This window comes from Chiloscyllium plagiosum, unplaced genomic scaffold, assembly GCF_037043375.1.
Source record: "Chiloscyllium plagiosum isolate Xiang-an unplaced genomic scaffold, Cpla_swu_hap1 HiC_scaffold_16, whole genome shotgun sequence".
In the NCBI taxonomy this organism is placed as follows: domain Eukaryota; kingdom Metazoa; phylum Chordata; class Chondrichthyes; order Orectolobiformes; family Hemiscylliidae; genus Chiloscyllium; species Chiloscyllium plagiosum.
This window is the reverse complement of record NW_028270154.1, coordinates 12736148-12758039: the sequence shown is the minus strand read 5'-3', so window position 1 is coordinate 12758039 and position 21892 is coordinate 12736148. Positions and strand designations below refer to the sequence as shown.

General features: G+C 44.2%; 1 protein-coding gene across 2 annotated transcripts in view; it reads right to left on the bottom strand.

The window, feature by feature from the left end:
- Positions 1-5671: 5671 nt before the first annotated feature.
- Positions 5672-21892, bottom strand: part of LOC122556458 (DAP3-binding cell death enhancer 1) — a 34598-nt gene continuing 18377 nt past the window's right edge. Inside the window, exons 8-14 of one of the 2 annotated variants that reach the window (XM_043703117.2) lie at positions 21083-21225; positions 19891-20049; positions 13368-13460; positions 12411-12570; positions 11698-11811; positions 8687-8764; positions 6943-7079 (exon numbers count right to left, since the gene is read on the bottom strand). In XM_043703117.2, coding sequence (XP_043559052.2) covers positions 8718-8764; positions 11698-11811; positions 12411-12570; positions 13368-13460; positions 19891-20049; positions 21083-21225 — 716 coding nt within the window. In that variant the 3' untranslated portion in view covers positions 6943-7079; positions 8687-8717. Of the gene's footprint in view, positions 7080-8686; positions 8765-11697; positions 11812-12410; positions 12571-13367; positions 13461-19890; positions 20050-21082; positions 21226-21892 lie in introns of both variants that reach the window. The other variant, XM_043703116.2, reaches the window with a different exon arrangement.

Sequence of the window (21892 nt, the reverse complement as noted above, 5' to 3'; positions counted from 1 at the left end):
ATCTTCAATCCCATGCCTCTGTATTTTGTGCAATAGCCTAGAATTAGAATTAGGATTCCTCCAGTGTGGAAACAGGCCCTTTGGCTCAACAAGTCCATACCATCCCTCTGAAGAGTATCCCACCCAGACTCATTACACTACATTTCCTCTGACTAATGCACCTAATCTACATATCCTTGAACACTATGGGGCAATTTAGCTTGGCCAATTCACCTAACTTGCATATCTTTGGATTGTGGGAAGAAACTGGACCCCCTGGAGGAAGCCCACTCAGACACGGGGAGAATGTGCAAACTCCACACAAATAGTCGTTCAAGGTGGAATCAAACCTGGGTCCCTGGCACTGTCAGGCAGCAGTGCTAACCACTGAGCCACCACGCCACCCTACTGTGAGGAACCTTATCAAAAGCCTTATTGAAATCCAAATACATCATCCACTTTACCCTCATCCACCTGTTTGGTCACCTTCTCAAAGAACTCAGTAAGGTTTGTGAGGCACAACTTACCTTTCACAAAACTGTGTTGACTCAAATTATTCATTTCTAGATGATTATAAATCCTATCTCTTCCCTTTCCAACACTTCACCCACAACCAGATAAGGCTCACAGATCTATAATTTCTATGGTTGTCTCTACTCCCTTTCTTGAACAAGGAAACAACATTTGCTATCCTCCAGTCTTCTAGCACTATTCTGTAGACAATGATGACATAAAGATCAAAGCCAAAGACTCAGCAATCTCCTCCCTGGCTTCACTGAGAATCCTAGGATAAATCCCATCTGGCCCAGGGGACTTATCTGTTTTTATACTTTCCAGAATTGCTAACACCTCCTCCTTATGCACCTCAATCAGGAATGAGGAAAGTGTGTCCAGCAGTCTAAGATAAAAGGTAGGGAGGAGGGACTTGGGGGAGGGGCGTTGAAGTGTTGAGCCACGGGGTGGTTGGGTTGGTTGGTCCGGGTGTCCCAGAGGTGTTCTCTGAAACGTTCCGCAAGTAGGCAGCCTGTCTCCCCAATATAGAGGAGGCAGCTGATGGAATAAATGGTGTGTGTGGAGGTGCAGGTGAATTTGTGGCGGATATGGAAGTATTCCTTGGGGCCTTGGAGGGAAGTAAGGGGGGAGGTGTGGGCGCACGGTTTGCATTTCTTGTGGTTGCAGGGGAAGGTGCCGGGAGTGGAGGTTGGGTTGGTGGGGGGTGTGGACCTGACGAGGGAGTGGTCTTTTCAGAATGCTGATAGGGGAGGGGAGGGAAATATATCCCTGGTGGTGAGGTCTGTTTGGAGGTGGCGGAAATGACGACAGATGATACGCTGTATATGGAGGTTGGTGGGGTGGTAGGTGAGGACCAGTGGGGTTCTGTCCTGGTGGCAGTTGGACGGGTAGGGTTCAAGGGCGGAGGAGCGAGAAGTGGAGGAGATGCGGTGGAGAGCATCGTTGACCACGTCTGGGGGGAAATTGCGGTGTTTGAAGAAGGAGGCCATCTGGGTTGTACGGTATTGGAAGTGGTCCTCCTGGGAGCAGATGCGGCGGAGACAAAGGAATTGGGAATATGGGATGGCGTTTTTACAGGGGGCAGGGTGGGAAGAGGTGTAGTCTAGGTAGCTGTGGGAGTCGGTCGTTTTATAGTAAATATCCGTGTTGATTCGGTCGCCCGAGATAGAAATGGAAAGATCTAGGAAGGGGAGGGGGGAGTCTGAGACTGTCCAGGTGAATTTGAGGTCGGGGTGGAAGGTGTTGGTAAAGTGGATGAACTGTTCAACCTCCTCGTGGGAGCATGAGGCAGCGCCGATAAGTCATCGATGTAGCGGAGGAAAAGGTGGGGGGTGGTGCCAGTGTAGCTGCAGAAGATGGACTGTTCCACATATCCTACGAAGAGGTAGGCATAACTGGGGCCCATGTGGGTGCCCATGGCTACTCCTTTGGTTTGGAGGAAGTGGGAGGATTGGAAAGAGAAGTTGTTCAGGGTGAGGACCAGTTCAATCAGTCGAAGGAGGGTGTCAGTTGAAGGGTACTGGTTGGTACGGCGGGAAAGGAAGAAGCAAAGGGCTTTGAGTTTGAGTCCTTCATGATGGGGGATGGAGGTGTACAGGGACTGGGTGTCCATGGTGAAGATAAGGCATTGGGGACCGGGGAAGCGAAAATTATGGAGGAGGTGGAGGGCATGGGTGGTGTCCCGAAAGTAGGTGGGGATTTCTTGGACTAAGGGGGACAGGACCGTGTCGAGGTATGCAGAGATGAGTTCGGTGGGGCAGGAGCAGGCTGAGACAATGGGTCGGCCGGGGCAGTCAGGTTTGTGGATTTTGGGCAGGAGTTAGAAACGGCGGTGCGGGGTTGTGGGACTATGAGGTGGGAGGCGGTGGATGGGAGATCCCCTGAGGTGATGAGGTTCTGGATGGTCTGGGAGATGATGGTTTGGTGGTGGGAGGTGGGGTCATGGTCAAGGGGGCAGTAGGAGGAGGTATCCACGAGCTGGCGTTTAGCCTCAGCGGTGTAAAGGTCGGTGCGCCAAACTACTACCGCGCCTCCCTTGTCTGCCGGTTTCTCCAGTTTCCTCATTTCCCCTCCCCCCACCTTGTCTCAGTCAAATCCCTCAAACTCAGCACTGCCTTCCTGCAATCTTTTTCCTGACCTTTCCGCCCCCACCCCACTCTGGCCTATCACCCTCACCTTGACCTCCTTCCGCCTATCACATTTCCAACGCCCCTCCCCCAAGTCCCTCCTCCCTACCTTTTATCTTAGCCTGCTGGACACACTTTCCTCATTCCTGAAGAAGGGCTTATGCCCGAAACGTCGATTCTCCTGTTCCTTGGATGCTGCCTGACCTGCTGCACTTTTCCAGCAACACATTTTCAGCTCTAATCTTACTCTAGTCATTCTTTTATTTCTGATGTATCTATAGAATGCCTTAGGTTTTCCTTGATCCTATCCACTAACGACTTCTCACATCCACTCCTGGCTCTTCTCAGCTCTCTCTTCAGGTCTTTCCTGGCTAGCCTGTAACTGTCAAGTGCTCTAAATGAGCAATCACATCTCATCCTAAAATAAGCTGCCTTCTTCCTCTTGACAAAATATTCAACTTCTTCAGTAGCTGGTCCTTGAATAAGCTCCACATTTCAATTGTGCCCATCCCCTGCAGTTTCCGTCCCCATCCTATGCATCCTAAATGTTGCCTAATCACACTGCAATTGCCTTTCCCTCAACTGTAACTCATGCCCTGCGGTATATACCTTTCCATCACTAAAGTAAACATAATCGAATTATGGTCACTATCTCCAAAGTGATAATCAGCCAAAACCTCAATGTTAATATCTGTGGGCTTATGGATGGTAATAAATACTGAAATCATGAACGAAGATCATTGCTGAATATGATAAATGTGGTTGGGCCTACTATACTACCCTGAGGAACTCCCGCAGCAATAGCCAATGGTGTGGTAACCCTCAAGTTAAATTCACCACACTCTCTAACATTAAGATTTGTTGCACTTATGCCAACAACAGACCTCTGTGCTTATCCTGCTTCCTTTAATGACTTAGCTACTTTCACGACAGGTCTATCTGCTCCTGTTCACCCTATTATTCATCTTGACCTCCTTCTGAGGTCCCAGCATCACTTCAGCCAATTTGATTCACTTCACGTATCATCAAGGATTGGCTGAAGGCATGGAAAACTGCTACTTCCTGGAAAGAACTGTCTGTAGTCCTGCAGCTTGTGTTTCAATGTTAACGGTGTCCTGGCTAAGTTTTTCCAATAAACTGCAATAAATGTTAAGAAATGCACACCCATCTCCTCCTCACAAAAAGTAGCATAAATCCAATTAATTAGCACCATATTAGTCTCAACCATCAGTGACGCAATGGAAGTAGTCATCAACAGTGCTGTTAAATAACACTTGCTCAGTAATAACCTCCTTAACGATGCTTCTTTCAGCTTCTACCAGGACCACTCTGCTTTATTCTAACCGACAAGAGAACTGAGTTCTAGGTGAATTGAGAGTAACTGCCTTTGATATCAAGGCAGCGTTTTGACTGGGTGTGGCATCAAACAGCCAACAGAAGTGAAGTCAATAGTAATTGGGGGATAACTCTCCATTGTATGGAATCATACCTAGCACAAAAGATGATGTTTGTGATTGCTGGAGACCAGTTTTCTGAACCTCTAAATGTTGCTGCAGGAATTCCTCAAGGTACTGTCTTAGACCAAACCACATTCCATTGCTTCAAGCAATGACCTTTGCTCATGATTTTACCATCATTGACAAGCCCTCTGGTATTAACATTCAGACTTAGGTTGATCAATGGCAAATAACCATCATGCCACACAAATGCCAGCCAATGACAATCTCCCCTTGACATTGTGGCATTACCGTCATTTAATTCGACATTATTAACATCCTTGGGTTTGAGGGATGTTCCTTTCATTGAACACGGACATAACTGGACTAGCCATAAAAGTACTGTGGTCATGAGAGAGAGTCAAGGGCTAGGAATGCTGCAATGAGCAACTCAATAAATTTTGCAACACCAAGTTGTATTTCTAAGACCTTTAATGTAGTAAAACATCACAGGAGCAATTATCCAACAAGTCCTGATCAGAGCCACATTAAGACTTATGGCACAGGTAATCCAAAGCTTGATCCAAATAGGTGGCTTTAAGTAGCGTATCAAAGGAACAAGAGGGAAACGCAGAAGTTTTTAGGGAGAGAATTCCAGAACTGACAAGTTTAAACCAGGAAAAAGTGCCCACAAAAGCTACCTAACTGCAACCCCACTGGCATCTTTCAGAAAGGGAATCTGTCACTGTTACACAGATCGATCTGAAGGTGACTATTGTTTCAACAAGAGCCAGGTATAAACAGATGAGCAATTCATTTTTATACAGCTTCAAAGATTGCAGAGCAAAGCTGGAGGGCAAGATCACAGCACTCAGCAGCAGAAATTCATCAGCAACCTTTAGTTACCACCAGCAGCTGAATGCTACAATTGAGAATTTACAAAATAAACATGCACGATTGGCATTCAGCAGTAGCATCAGCATTAAAAGTTATGTTTGATAGTTCAACAGTAACCAAAACAGGAACATCTTATTACCCGTATATATTCCAATACACAATTCCAGTACAAGCCATCAACAATGGAGCATTCCTTTAGCACAAATATTTAATTTAAAAATTCCAAACTAATTGCTATAGTGAAACTTTAGCTTAGATGCAGTTGTTAGGAACAAACAAATGAGAACATGTATTGTGTTCAACTGATGGAAGACATTCAACAGGTTCAGATGGCACAAACTTCAGTTTGTTTGATTCCTTCCTTTCAGGATAGGAGTTTCGCTCTTGTCTCATTACAGCTACTGCTATCTGTGTGATGAGAGCACTAACTCGTCTTAGATGAAGTCCTGTAGTTCTCACAGTACAGCACACCCTCAGGGACCACATAGGAGTACTCTCCTGGAACTCAAGCATCTTATTTTAATGTAAAATAAAGAACTAAGAATGCTGGAGATCTGAAACATAAATTGTTGGAGAAACTCAGCAGGTCTGGCAGCAACTTTGAGAAGAAATCAGAGTTAATGTTTCAAGACCAGTGACTTCATTAGAACAGTTCTGCTGAGTTTCTCCATCTTATTTTAATGTTGTACTAAATCTAAATAATTATTAATTAGACTTAGGCAATTTGTAAAGTAGACATTTATTAATTAATGATGTAAACAGTGTCATACAGATTGAATCATTGCAGTTCCCAAGGTCATCTCCTGGTGCAGTATGTACCGCGATATCTTTTGCCTGACAGAGAGATGTTTAATTGAATACTGCACATCAGGTTCAGGATGGGAACAAGAAAATGCAGCCCAATAACCTGTTTGTATTGGAGCAAAGAGATCTAAATTGAATGAGGATGACATCTTCCAACATGAATGGAGCAGCCATCAATCAGAAAAGAAGCTTGGCTCATTACTGTCATCATTCATTTGATCAGTATTTTACAGTATGTAAAGATTAAATCAAAATGTACAATACATGAACAGACCACTCGGCTCCATTCAATGGTGTTTTTTGCTCCACTAATGCCACCTCTCACTCTAAGATTTGGAGGGGCACAATTGGGTAGATGCTCTCTCATTGGGGAGTCTGCACCTCAGGTCACCATTTCAAAAAAAAAAGGGGCCTCCCATTTAAGTAAGAGGTGGAAAGCAATTTCTTCTCCCAGACATTAGTGTTTGGAATTCTCAGCCCTAGATAGCAATGGAGACTGTGTCATTGAATACACATCAAAGATCTGTCCAACTCATTCGATGGGCAATCAGTAGTCTCAAAGCAAAGTCACCATGTGAAGAAGTCTGTAAATATTACTAATCCTGGGAGGGGAAGGTGATACTGCAGAGCAGTAGGATCAGTTTTCAAATTACATTAATAAAGAGCAGACAATGACAGTGGATTAAACAACATCCTCTTGTGCGTAATTCTCTGTGAAAGAGTCATTTTGCCTCCCCATTAGTTAAGTGCGTGCCAGTCTGCGATCTGGTATTTCATAGCAACAGCCAGTGGCAATCATGGGAGAATGAGAACATTTGTTGCGGAGATCCCTCCATCATAGCCCACTCTGTTTTTCTTCAGTAGTTGTGCAGTCTTTGGTATTGGGCGAGCTGTATATACAGTTAGAACAAGCAAGCAAGGGATATTATAAACCTTGTGGCACAGGATTTGTCCAGTCACAGAACACAAAGCAGGATGAGGCCACCTCTTTGTTCAAATCATCCCACGCCTGCAACACCTCCGTGGGATGTGAGTTGGCCTGCCAGGGGTTCCAAACGATGGTCCAAGCAGGTAGTGCTCACTGATCTCAGCAGCCCATCCCTGCCAACTAGGCTTTTATTGCTTAGTGGTGAAACATGGAGACCCCCCGTGCTCCATGAGTGTGGTAGACCTGAAGCCATGCCGGCCTGCAGTTGGTGATCTCCCCAGTCTTCATTTTGGTGTTCCTGAGGGATTGGCGATCTGGGGCTAGCCAAGGGAGGAAGACAAGGGGAGGACATCACCGACCTTAACAGGGTATGGTCATTGGCGAAACTGGAACTTCCTGGCAAGGAAAGATGCATTATTTGTAACAGCTAATGTAGTCTCTTTATAGCCTTATTTATAGCCTTACTTATTGGAACTTCTCCTTGAAATCCCTTGGGGCTTCCACTTCTTGGTTCACCTTCAAAAATGATCCTTTTCTCCTCACTTAGCCTTTGATTTGGTCTGTTCTAACCCCTCACTAACACCAATCCACAAATGCACCAACATACCCACAGTTCCTCAGTCCCCATTCCTGTGCCAAACCAATTAATCAGAAACTGAAACATTAATTCTGTTTCTCTCTCTCCATAGATGCAATCTGACAATTTTCTCTTTATAGCACATCATTTCAGCATCGGCATTATTCTACTGACACGTATTTGTATCATTAAGTTTCATAAAACAGAAGTTTATTCTTGAATAGCAACTTAAGAATGCAACAAAATTAACTAAGGCACTCCACAGGAGTGTTACTTAACAATTTGGAGACATGACATACAAAATATTTGGACTATCAATAGAGATTGATGTAATGAATGCCTTAAATAAAAAAGGAGAATGTCTTAGATAAAGAAAGAGGATAGTGGAGAGGTGGAGACATTTAGGAAGGAAATATCAGAGGTCCAGGCCTAGGCAGCTGAAGACAATAACTAACATTAAGAAAATAACTGAAGAAACAGATCGCCTGGAGGTTTCTAGAATGTGGATCAAAGGGGCCAGAAATAAATGGGGGAAATACAGCAGATGCTGGAAATCTGCAACAAGCAGAATGCTAGAGAGATTCAGCAAGTCTAGCAGCATCTGTGATGGGAGAAACAGACAAAACGTTTCGAGTCTGGAATGATTCTTCAGAACAGTCTTAGAATATACCAGACTGAGAATATTAATTCTGTTATTCTCTCCACAGATGCTGTCAGACCTGCTGAGCTTCTCCAAGAAGTGAAAGGGAAACAGTGTTTCAGAAACTGAAACATTAATTCTGTTTCTCTCCCTCCATAGATGCAATCTGACAATTTTCTCTTTATATCACATCATTTCAACATCAGCGTTATTCTACTGACACGTATTTGTATCACTGTTTGGAAAGAGAAACAGTGAAAAGCTGGAAATCTGAACAAAAGACAGAAAAATGTTGGAAGTAGCAGCTGGTCAGTCTGCAACCGGAAAGGTAGGAAAAAACCTAATAATCCAGATCCTGATTAATGATCTTTTCCAACATTGTCTGAACCACTATGCAAGTATGATCTATATCCATATGAATCACTTTCTGCAGCTGATAATGATGTATATATTATTCATCACCATAGATGGCCTACCATAGGGGTCAATTCTGTGTTAAGCGTCACCTGGTGTGGCTCAGGAGTCTCATTTAAGCATGGAATTCCCTGCTGCATTTGCTACTGAGAAACATAAATATCCTTGCTAAAATGATCACTCCTTCACTCCCTGATTTCTACTGGAACATTTATCTCCCTAAATTCAACTTTCAGAGCACTGAGGGCAAGCTCCTTTACTCTGCTGCACTCTAATTGATAACCATCATGGTTCCAACACATCAAGAAACAATTTCAATACAGTGCTGAAAATTGATTGCCAATTATTTCAGCAATCCCATCAATGTGTTACCTCTTCACACACCAGTTCTTCTCCTTTCCATTTAATTTTGATATTGCATCTTCTCATTCATCCTACCTGCAAAGCATTCTGAAGAGGGGGAAATAAACAGCCAGAGGTCATGGTCGTAGAAAGAAAAAGAGGTCCTGCAAACAGCGTTTAGGGAGTTAGGTAGGAAATTGAAAAACAGGACTTCAAAGGTAGCAACCTCTGGATTACTTCTGCTAACATGCAATAGTGAGTAAAAGAATGGATGGACAGAGATGATGAATGTGTACTTGGAGGGATGGTGTAGGAGGGAGGATTTTAAATTCCTCAGGTAGTGGGGCCATTTCTTGGGGAGGTGGGATCTGTACAAATCAGACAGGTTACATCGGAATAGGAATGGGACAACCAAACTTGTAGGGACATTTGCTTAATCTGTGGTGGTGGATCTAAACTAGATAGGCAGTGGATGAGATCCTGATGAGTAATTCAGAGGGGGGGGGGGGGGGGGGAATCTGAGATGGAGTCGGAATATAAAACATGGGTAGGAAAGTCTGGAAGGCAGATGAAACTTTGGCTAGATAAGAAAGAAGTGAGCTTAGCATGGCGAAACAGAATATATTTTAATATCAAGATCCTAAGGAATTTGGTAGATAAGCTGAGGGCACAGATAAGCACATGTGAGTGTGATAACATAGCCATGACCAAGACTTGGAAGAACAAATTAGGAGGTCAACCTTTATTCCTGCAAATCCGGTTTATTCCTGACTATTCAGGTGAAATGGAGAGGGGATAGAAAAGTAATGACGGGGATGCTTCACAATACTGATTGAGAAATCAATTCTAGCATTGAGGAAGGATGATATTTTAGAAGAATCTTCAAATGAGGTCTTTTGAGTGGAAGCAAAAATCTCTATAGAGACAAACACACTGTTGGGTGTATATCTATAAGCCCCCAAAGAGTCAGGGAGAAATAGGTGCGTAATTGAATTCCAGAGAAATGTAAGAATAATAAGGCAGTGATTGTTCCAGATTTTAAGTAACCAAATATCAACTGGGTTTCAGTGTGCAAGATAGGGAAGGAACAACATTCTTAATTTGCATCCGGGAGAACCCTTTTCAGATATGTAAGTCAACAAAGTAGGAGGCAGTTCTGGACGTAATATTTGGAAATGAGCTCAGGCAGGAAGGCATATCAGTAGGGCCTTGTGTGGATTTAAGGCTGAGATAGATATATTCTTGATCTATAGGGGAATCAAGAGTTATGCAGAAAGAGCAGAAAAGTGAAAATGAGAAACGTTAGATTAGCCATGGCTCTATTGAATTGCAAAGCATGTTTGAGGGGCCAAAATGGCTACACCTGTTCAATTTTTTTCATGGCCTTATGGACATGGAATTTAGCAAGGCTTTTGATAAGGTCACTTGTGGCAGACTGGTTAAGAAAGTTAGAGTCCACGGGTTAAGGGAAAGTGACACATTGAATCCAAAACTGGCCGAGAGACAAAACGCACAGTAGTTTGGAGGTATTTCTGTGACTGGAAGTCAGTTTCTAGTGGGGTTCCACATGGCTTGGTGCTGGGACCCTTGCTGCTGGTGGTGCACAGTAATGATTTAGACGTAAATGTCAGGGGAATGATCAAGAATTTTCCGTATGATATGAGAATTGGTGGGGCAGTAATTTTAATAGAATCCCTACAGTGTGGAAACAGGCCATTAGGTCCACATTGATTCTCCGAAGAGTATAACACCCAAACTCATTCCCCTACCCTATTACTTTAGTGAGGAGGACAGCTGTAAATTGCAGGTGGATATTAATGGACTGATCAGCTGGGCATAGCAGTAGTGAATGGAATTCAACCTGGAAAAGTGAGAGGTAATCTACTTTGGGACAGCTAACAACACAAAGGATTACATTATGAATGGTTGGACCCTGAAAAGTACTGAAGACCAAAATAATTTTAATGTGCATATCCACAGATTCCTAAATGTAGCAGGGTAAGTAGATATAAGGTAGTTAAGAAGGCATAAGATAGGCACATGTGAGTGCGATACTATAGCTATGACCAAGACTTGGAAGAATAAACTGAGGTTTATTCACTGAGGCATAGAAGAGCAGGGTGGTTATGTTGGAATGACATAAAATGTGGATTAGGTTACAATTTGAGTGCTGTGTGCAGTTCCGGTCACCACATTAAAGAAAGGATATGACTGCATATGAGAAGAGATTTAACAGCTTGTTATCTGGGCTGGAGGGTCTGAAATATGTGGAAAGACTGAAAAGACTGGGTTGTTTTCTTTGCAGCAGCAAAGAATAAAAAGGGTCCAGATAAATGTATATGAGATCACGAGGGGCAACAGTAGGGTAAATTGGAAGACATGTTTTCTATTTCTAGAGGGGTCAATAACAAGGGGGCATCGATTTAATTTAAGAGGTGGAATACTAGGAGGGGAGTTGAGGAGAATGTTTTTCTTTCAAAGGATGGTGGGAGTCTGACTGCCTGAAAGTGTGATTCTATTAGAAACTCTCACGACATATTTGTTTTTACATATTCAGTTGCATTATCATTGCTTTCAAAGATATGGGTCAGGAGTTGGAAAATGGGACCAGTATAGGCAGATCTTTGTTGACGGACATGGACACAATGGGCCAAATTGGACGGGGCTGGGGGGGGGGGGGGGGGGGATACAGTGTGGCTGGCGGGGGTGGGGGAAATGTTGGAAGGTGGGGGAGCAGGGGGCAGTGTTGGATGGGGTTGGGGGCTGGGGCTCGTGCTCTGTGTGCTGCTGCAGTCTCCTGAACGGGGAGCAGACTTTAAAAACTCCGGAGCCAGAGAGGAAAGGCACTTAATCGCTTAACTGAATAATTGATTATCCGAACGAAATAATGCCCGCCCATCTTGTTTGGATAATCAAGGTTCCCCTGTATAGAAATTGTCTGCCTCAGTAAAAGCCAGAGTATGGCACCTACAACTCTCTTGTCCAAGAGGGGTAAAAGCCATATCCAGATCTTTGGCTGGAACCTGATGGACATCAGTTACCTTTGATTTGGAGATCTTCCATCAGGCACTGCAGGTTATGCACAGCCTCAACACTGCCTGAGTGGGCTGCCCTTCGATACAACTCAATGGCTTTTGAAAAACTCATGGGGAGGCCTGAGGAGAGGATAAGAAGAATTTCATTAGATTGATCTGATTAAAAGGGATTGTTTGTTTACTTGCTGATGTGGAAAACCTACACTAAAGCAGGCGAGGAGTCGTTCAGCTAGGGTGCTATCAGCAAGCTACACCTGATCCCATTAGGGAGATGGGAGATGTAAAAGAAAAAAGGATGATAGTAATTTAATCCCAGTTTTGAACCACACAGGAGGCTCTTACTATGTAGGCAAATCCAGTGCTATGCACCTCAAAGCAGAAATTGTTAAGGGAAGAATTAATAGGGATGTTTTGAATAAGCTGTTCTAACAGGAAATTGATTTAGTGACACTACTTGTACTATTACAAGATAAATATCAAAAATACCAGAGTGGACAACTTGTGCTAAGTAATGTTAAATCAATGTTAAAAAATCCTGAAGGGCTAGATATCTTCTGTGCTCATTCAAGTGAGATATGAGGGAGCTGGAGAATTGGAAACTTGTGGGCTTTGGTCCTGTTTGCTCCTGTGATTTGTGATTTATGATTTGTGATTTGCTGGGAACCCTGTTTCCCCTCACTACCTTGATGAAGGTTTAACTCTCTCATATAGCACAGTACCTCCCAGTCCTTGCTGGTACAACACTCCCAGAGCACACTGTGCATCAGCGTGTTCAAGGGCTGCAGCTTTTTGATAGAGTTCTGCAGCTCGGCGCAAGTCCATCATCACGGCCCAGCCTTTCTCGTAACATATACCCAGATTGTAGTGACTCTCAGGATCCTGCAAAGGACAGAAACCAACTCACGTGCTGCTGAAACTCAGGTGTACTCAATAAAAACAAAACATATCTAGGAGATACATTGGTGTGGACACCAACTACAATTGAGAGGTTGGGGTCCCAGGGGCTTCAATGAACAGCAGCGTGCAGTACAGTGCTGGAGATCAAATGCTGTGTTCTACATCCCTCTTGGCTATTTCCTACTCACTTCAACCCATTAGCTGTGGCTGTGCCTTTGGTAAGTCAAAGCCATAAAACTTCAAGAATTCAATTACCCTGTGAGGATCAGTGTTTCATGACATTACCCCTGAATAGATTACTCCAAACTAGGAAATATAGTAGCTGGAATAAGATGGTCAAATCCTTTAACTATCTTAAAGACATCACTCACAGGAAGTTGTTCACACTGCGCTAGAAGTTTGGAGTGTAGGGTGGTCACATTACGAGGGAGAAGCTTCAGTTTTTTGAGGGATTAAGAATCTCCAAAATGTGGGCATTTTCTAATTGATGTGAACCTTCAGGAGGAGGCCATTCAGCTCTCAGTTACTCCTTAAATCTTTAAATTAAATGTAAATTCGCCATAGTCTTACCAGACCATCAGGTTGCTCTCTCAGAGAGTGACGACTGGTGGTGGTTTAATCAAACCTTCACTTGCCTCAGGCCAGAGGAGAGATTGAGAAGGAGTGTCCTTCATGGTAACCTCAGCTGGTGTGGAAATTGAATTAACCTACACTGTTTGTGTCACAAACTAGCTGTTCAACCAACTAAGCGAACTGAACTACCAAACACAACATCTTACCCCACTTTCCGATGCCATCGTCAGGTACCTAGCAGCTTGATGCAGATCTTTGTGGGGTTCTTTTGTAAAGAATACACCAAGGTAGGCTTGGGCCTGAAATGACAAGAGGATGTATTGCTTTTTTTCCATTTCAGAGCAGGGCTTTCACAGACATTATTCCTCCCCCATCTCCCAGTCCTTCCTTCCAGATTCTGTTTTATTTTGACTGGGCACGTCAGAGAGAACTTCCATTTCTATAGTGCCTGTCACAACCTGAGGATATCCCAAAGTGCACTAAAGTCAATGAAGTACTTTTGAAATGCAGTTAGTTATAGGAAATATTTATTCAAGGGGTACCTGCAGGTGGTGGTGTTTCCATATATCTACTGCCCTTGTCCTTCTTGTCGTGGGTTTGGAAGGAAGCCATGTTTGGCAGGCAATTTGTGCACAGCAAAACACACACAAACAATGTCAAAACTAGTAAGGACTGGGGGTGGGACCCAGGGAGATAATGAGGAGAGGGATCAATCTGAGACTGGTACAGTTGAGAAAAGAAACAGGTTGAACAGTCAGGGCAGGCAGGAACAAAGCAGAGATCAAGGTATTCAAAGTTTGTGAGAAGATTTGTAGCTCGGGTGTTCATTCTTGTGGTTCTGTTCGCCAAGCTGGGAATTTGTGTTGCAGACGTTTTGTCCCCTGTCTAGGTGACATCCTCAGTGCTTGGGAGCCTCCTGTGAAGCGCTTCTGTGATCTTTCCTCTGGCATTTGTAGTGGTTTGAATCTGCTGCTTCTGGTTGTCAGTTCCAGCTATTGGTCGGTATATTGGGTCCAGGTCGATGTGCTTATTGATTGAATCTGTGGATGAGTGGCATGCCTTTAGGAATTCCCTGGCTGTTCTCTGTTTGGCTTGTCCTATAATAGTAGTGTTGTCCGAGTCGAATTCATGTTGCTTGTCATCTGCGTGTGTGGCTACTAAGGTTGGCTGGTTGTGTCATTTCGTGGCTAGTTGGTGTTCATGGATGCGGATTGTTAGCTGTCTTCCTGTTTGGCCTATGTAGTGTTTTGTACTGTCCTTGCATGGGATTTTGTACACTACATTGGTTTTGCTCATGGTAGTACTCATGGTAGAGATCAAAGTAGGACTGATAAATTAAACTGCATTTATTTCAATGCAAGAGGCCGAACAGGGAAAGATGAACTCAGGGAAAGATGGTTAGGAACATGGGACTGGGATATCATAGCAATTACAGAAACATGGCTCAGGGATGGGCAGGACTGGCAGCTTAATGTTCCAGGATACAAATGTTAAAGAAGGGATGGAAAGGAAGGCAAGAGAGGAGGGGGAGTGGTGTTTTTGATAAGGGATAGCATTACATTTGTACTTAGGGAGGATATTCCCGGAAATACATCCAGGGAGGTTATTTGGGTGGAATGGAGAAATAACACAAGGATGATCACCTTATTGGGATTGTATTGGACCTCTTAACAGTCAGCCAGAAATTGCAAAACAAATTTGTAAGGAGATCTCAGTTATCTGTAAGAATAATGGGGTGTTTATGGTAGGGGATTTTAACTTTCCAAACATAGACTGGGATTGCCATAGTGTTAAGGGTTTAGATGGAAAGGAATTTGTTAAGAGTATACAAGAAAATTTTCTGAGTCAGTATGTGGAGGTACCTACTAGAGAAGGTGCAAAACTTGACCTACTCTTGGGAAATAAGGCAGGGCAGGTGACTGAGGTGTCAGTGGTGGAGCACTTTGGGGCCAGCTACCATAATTCAATTAGTTTTAAAATAGTGATGGAAAAGAATAGATCAGATCTAACAGTTGAAGTTGTAAATTGGAAGAAGGCTAATTTTGATGGTATTAGGCAAGAGCTTTCAAAAGCTAATTGGGCGCAGATATTCGCAAGTAAAGGGACAGCTGGAAAATGGGAAGCCTTCAGAAACGAGATAACGAGAGTCCAGAGACAGTATATTCCTGTTCGAAAGGAAAGGCTGGTAGGTGTAGGGAATGCTGGATGATGAGAGGAATTGAGGATTTGGTTAAGAAAAAGGAGGAAGCACAAGTCAGGTATAGACAGGAGAGATCGAGTTAATCCTTTGAAGAGTATAAAGGCAGTAGAGTATACTTAAGAGGTAAATCAGGAGGGCAAAAAAGGGACATGACGTAGCTTTGGCAAATAATATATATGATAAATACATTAAGGACAAAACAGTGACTAGGAAGTGAATACGGCCCCTCAAATATCAGCAAGGCAGCCTTTGTGGGGAACTGCAGGAGATGGGGGAGATACTAAATGAGTATTTTGCATCAGTGTTCACTGTGGAGAATAATATGGAAGTAACTGAACGTGGGGAAATAGATGGTGACATCTTGAAAAATGTCCATATTACAGATGAGGAAGTGCTGGACGCCTTGAAATGTATAAAGGTGGATAAATCCCCAGGAACTGATCAGGTGTGCCCTAGAACACTGTGGGAAGCTAGGGAAGTGATTGCTGGGCCTGTTGCTGAGATATTTGTATCATCAATTAGCACAGGTGAGGTGCTGAAAGACTGGAGGTTGGCCATTATTTAAGAAAGGTAGTAAGGACAAGCCAGGGAACTATAGACCGGTGAGCCTAACATCAGTGGTGGGCAAGTTGTTGGAGGGAATCCTGAGGGACAGGAATTACATGTATTTGAAAAGGCAAGGACTGATTAGGGATAGTTGACATGGCCTTGTACATGGGAAATCATGTCTCACGAACTTGATTGAGATTTTTGGAAAAGTAAAAAAGACTGTTGAGGGCAGAGTGATGGACTTGATCTATATGGACTTCAGTACAGCGTTCGACAAGGTTCCCCATGGAAGACTCTTGATTAGAGTGGTGCTGGAAAAGCACAGCAGTTCAGGCAGCATTCAAGGAGCAGGAAAATCGATGTTTCGGGCAAAAGCCCTTCATCAGGAATAAAGGCAGAATGCCTGCAGGGTGAGAGGAGGGTTGGGGTGGGGGAGAGTGTAGCATAGAGTACAATAGGTGAATGGAGGTGGAGATGGAGGTGATAGGTCAGAGAGGAGGGTGGAGTGGATAGATGGAAAGGAAGATAGGCAGGTAGGACAGTCATGGGGACAGTGCTGAGCTGGAAATTTGGAACTGGGGTGAGGTGGGGAAAGGGGAAATGAAGAAACTGGTGAAGTCCACATTGATGGCTTAGGGTTGAAGTGTTGGAAGATGAGGCGTTCTTCCTCAGGTGTCGGGTGGTGAGGGAGCGGCGGTGAAGGAGGCCCAGGACCTCCATGTCCCCGGCTGAGTGGGAGGGGGAGTTGAAATGTAGGGCCACAGGTCGGTGTGGTTGATTGGTGAGAGTGTCCCAGAGATGTTCCCTAAAGTGGAAGGTGAGCACCAGGGAAGTTCTGTCCTTGTTCTGGTTGGAGGGGTGGGGTCTGAGGGCGGAGGTGCGGGATGAGTTGGAGGGCATCTTTAACCACGTGGGAAGGGAAATTGCAGTCTCTAAAGAAGGAAGCCATCTGGTGTGTTCTGTGGTGGAACTGGTCCTCCTGGGAGCAGATACGGCGGAGGCAGAGGAATTGGGAATATGGGATGGCATTTTTGCAGGAGGTAGGGTGGGAAGAGGTTTAATCCAGGTATCTGTGGGTGTCGGTGGATTTGTAAAAAATGTCGGTGTCAAGTCGGTCATCATTAATGGAGATGGAGAGGTCCAGGAAGGGGAGGGAGGTGTCAGAGATAGTCCAGGTAAATTTAAGGTCAGGACGGAATGTGTTGGTGAAGTTGATGAATTGCTCAACCTCCTCGCGGGAGCACGAGGTGGCACCACCCCACCCCTCCAACCGTAACAAGGACAGAACCCCCTTGGTGCTCAACTTCCACCCTACCAACCTTCGCATAAACCAAATCATCCGCCGACATTTCCGCCACTTCCAAACGGACCCCACCACCAGGGATATTTCCCTCCCCACCCCTTTCCGCCTTCTGCAAAGACTGTTCCCTCCGTGACTACCTGGTCAGGTCCACGCCCACCTACAATCCACCCTCCCATCCTGGCACCTTCCCCTGTCACTGCAGGAATTGTAAAACCTGCGCCCACACCTTCTCCCTCACCACCATGCAAGGCCCCAAAGGAGCCTTCCATATCCATCAAAATTTTACCTGCACGTCCACCAATATTATTTACTGTATCCGTTGCTCTCGATGCGGTCTCCTCTACGTTGGGGAGACTAGACGCCTCCTAGCAGAGCGCTTTAGGGAACATCTCTGGGACCAATCAACCACACCGTCCTGTGGCCCAACATTTCAACTCCCCCTCCCATTCAGCTGAGGACATGGAGGTCCTGGGCCTCCTTCACCACCGCTCCCTCACCACCCGACGCCTGAAGGAAGAACGCCTCATCTTCCGTCTCGGAACACTTCAACCCCAGGGCATCAATGTAGACTTAACCAGTTTCCTCATTTCCCCTTCCCCCACCTCACCCCGTTCCAAACTTCCAGCTCAGCACTGTCCCCTTGACTTGTCCTACCTGCCTATCTTCCTTTCCACCTATCCACTCCACCTTCCTCTCTGACGTAACACCTCCATCCCCACCCCCATTCACCTATTGTACTCCATGCTACTTTCTTCCCACCCCCACCCTCCTCTCATTTATCTCTCCACCCTGCAGGTACTCTGCCTCTATTCCTGATGAAGGGCTTTTGCCCGAAACGTCGATTTCCCTGCTCCTCGGACGCTGCCTGAACTGCTGTGCTTTTCCAGCACCACTCTAATCTAGAATCTGGTTTCCAGCGTCTGCAGTCCTTGTTTTTACCTAGTTTTTCCCCATGGAAGACTGGCTAGCCAGGTTAGATCTCATGGAATACAGGCAGAACTAGCCATTTGGATACAGCACTGGCTCAAAGGTAGAAGACAGAGGATGACAGTGGAGGGTTGTTTTTCAGACTGGAGGCCTGTGACCAGTGAGTGCCAGAAGGATCAGTGCTGGGTCCACTACTTTTCGTCATTTACATAAATGATTTGGATATGAACATAATTAGTAAGTTTGCTGATGACACCAAACTTGGAGGTGCAGTGGACAGCGAAGAAGGTTACCTCAGATTACAACGGGTCTTGATCAGATGGGCCAATGGGCTCAGGAGTGGCAGATGGAGTTTAATTTAGATAAAGGCGAGATGCTGCATTTTGGGAAAAGAAATCTTAGCAGGACTTATACACTTCATGGTAAGATCCTGGGGAGTATTGCTGAACAAAGAGACTTGGGGTGCAGGTTCACAGCTCCTTGAAAGTAAAGTCACAGGTAAATAGGATAGTGAAGGCGGCATTTGGTATGCTTTCCTTTATTGGTCAGAGTATTGAGAACAGGATTTAGGAGGTCCTGTTGCGGCTGTAAAGAATATTGATTAGGCCACTGTTGGAATATTGCGTGCAGTTCTGGTCTCCTTTCTATTGGAAGGCTGTTATGAAACTTGAAAGGGTTCAGAAAAGATTTACAAAGATGTTGCCAGGGTTGGAGGATTGAGCTATAGGGAGAGGCTGAACAGGCTGAGGCTGTTTTCCCTGGAGCGTCAAAGGCTGAGAGGTGACATCATAGAAGTTTATAAAATCATGGATAGGATAAATAGACAAAGTCTTTTCCCTGGGGTGGGGGAGTCCAGAACTAGAGGGCATAGGTTTAGGCTGAGAGGGGAAAGATAGAAGAGGGACCTAAGGGATAACATTTTCACACAGAGAGTGGTGCATGTATGGAATGAGGAAGTGGTAGTGGCTGGTTCAATTACAACTTTTAAAAGGCATCTGGATGGGTATATGAATATGGGCCAAGTGCTGGCAAATGGGATTAGATTAGGTTGGGACATCTGGTCGGCACGGACAAGTTGGATCAAAGGGTCTGTTTCCATGCTGTACATCTCTCTGACTCTATGACCAGGTAATCTGTTATAAGTAATGCTGCTTGAGTCCAGGACACTCTGGATGTTGGCCTTAGTCTTCTTCAAAGATTTTTATGGGAGCTTTTGCACATACCTGAGGGGGCACAGAACACCATGGTTTAACTTCTTTCAGATGAGATGGCATCTCAGACAGTGCTGAATCCCATTCCTCCGTGGATGCACTGGGTGCGCCATTCTAGAATTTTTAAAATCTCTTAGGGATTGGGTAGATGCAAAGGGTTGCAGAGAGCCATGTGAAATGTCTGTGGTAAGCAGCAGACAAGGAGACTGGATAAACTTTTCTCACCATCTTAAACAGGGTTGTCAGATAGGGATAGGTCAACCTCCATGGTAATATGCCCAAAGTCATCAAAGGCAAAGGAACAGCACTACTGTTTGGTACTGTCTCAGTCTCTTTGAAAAAGGAGAATGGGGAGAATAAAAGTGCATAGCAGTTTAATAGACACATCTAGGCAGAGGTTTATGATTCACAAGAGCTTCCTCTGAAAAGAAGCAAGTCTCTTCAAATTAATGCAGTCCTCTTGAAGAAGCTAAGCAACATATCCGAATTTTTCTGTATGTACGCAGCATTTTTTTTTTAATTAAAAGATGATCTCTTGCCTCTTTGAGTCCAGATTTGGCTGCCTTTTCCAACTGTTCTACAGCTTCTTGTGTATCCTTGGCCTCTTTATCTGGTTTGATATGCAAGAGGTACTGGGCCCAACGGAACTGGGCCATGTTGTGTCCTTGGGCAGCAGCATAACTATAATACACAGCAGCCTGGCAAGAGAGGGGAGGATAGTGAATAGGATTGGATTTGATTGCGATACATCTTTGAGATTGTCCTACTTTTAAAACACAAAAGACACAAAACACATGATGGGAATTTCAGTAGTTTATGCCCTATTTGTCCTCAATAGTTTGTGGTAATGGGGTTAATGGCTGTTTTTTTTTAAAATGAGTTTTTGAAATCAAAGTACAGGACAAACGTGTCAACACTTTTTTGCCGATTCCTAACTGCCTTGAGTAGGCAGTGGTGGGAACTGTACGTCTTGTTGGGCCATTTCAGAGGTCTGTTAAAGGTCAGACATGTTGATGTGGACCTGTAGTCACAGGAATGTTGGCTCAGTGTCCACTTTGTTGGACTAGCAATCCATGCGTTTGAGCTAATAATCCAGGGATAGGAACATGGGTCCCAATAGGACTGGGCAATTTAAATTCTGCAATAAAAAGCAAATATCGTAATAGTGCAAATGAAAATACCTGACAGCCATAAATATTCATTTGATGCATGATGTCCTTTGGGGAAGGAAACAGGCTGTCCTTATCAGTCTGGCCTATGAATGACTCCAGACCTCCACCAATATGCTGGGTAGTAAATGTCAGTAACAATCACATTCCACAAATGAATAAGTAAATAAAACACAAACTAAATTCTGTAAGGGCAACAGATTTCTTTCTCAGTTGATATGGTGAGATTTGATCTCAGTTCAACATAACCACAATACAACTACTTGAGGGAGGGAAATTGACTAAGATATTCAGAGAACTCCATGTGTGCTTTACAAACAATCTAGGGGAACTTTAACAGATGTCCCAATTTAGTGTTTATCTGAAATATAAGCAATTACTATAAGCAGCACTTCCGCAGTACTGCAGGTGAAATCTCCATTTCCATCTTGTACACAAGTGAGGTTCAAATCTACAAACGCCTTGCCAATAACATACTGTCTGGCAGGAAAGGCAATCAAAACGAAAGTTAATGCATGGCTAATATATAAAAGGCAAGTCTTTCTTTTTTACAGATACCTACCTTCTTGATATCTTTGACAGTGCCTTTCCCCAGTTCGTAGCAGACTCCGACATTGTACTGGGCTTTGCTGTAGCCTTGGTTGGCTGCTACCATGAAATAGGAGAAAGCCATATCATAGTCTTTGGCTTTCATATTTTTCAGTCCTGTTCAGGATAGGTTTAACAAACAGAAAGATCAGGGAGTATAGCTCTTAGGAGAAAAGAGATTCTTTAGAAGTCAAACTAAGAATCAAGGTGAAGAGGGGGTTGGTTAACTCAGTCAGCTGGACAACTGGTTTGTGATGCAGAAAGACACCAACATAGTGGGTTCAATTCCCAAACTGGTTAAGATCACCACGAAGGTCCCATCTTCTTGCCCTTGTCCCTCACCTAAGGTGTGGTGATCCTCAGGTTGTCTCTCCCTAATGAGTGAGCAGTTCTATTGTCCTCTGGAACTATGGTGGCATTACAGTTTAATTACTGTCCCAATTCTATCAATTGGAAACATCAATCAGTGACTTTGTGCACATTTGTTCTGTGAGAAAATGATCTGTTTTACTGATAATACCCTTCATGGCTAAATGGCCAATGAATGGTCATTGTTTTGCCAAGTATTTTAATATCCTCAGTGTGATATGGGCATCACTGGCAAGGGTGGCTATTGCTCATTCTCTGACTGCATTTGAGAGGTGTTGGCTTGTCATCTGAACTTCTGCAACCTCCCTCTGAAGAAGGCATAGCCACAGTGCTGTTAGATATCAACATTAAGTAGGTTCATTTCCATAAGGTATTCTGTACAGTATATTTTAGATAAGCAAATTCAGGACAGAGA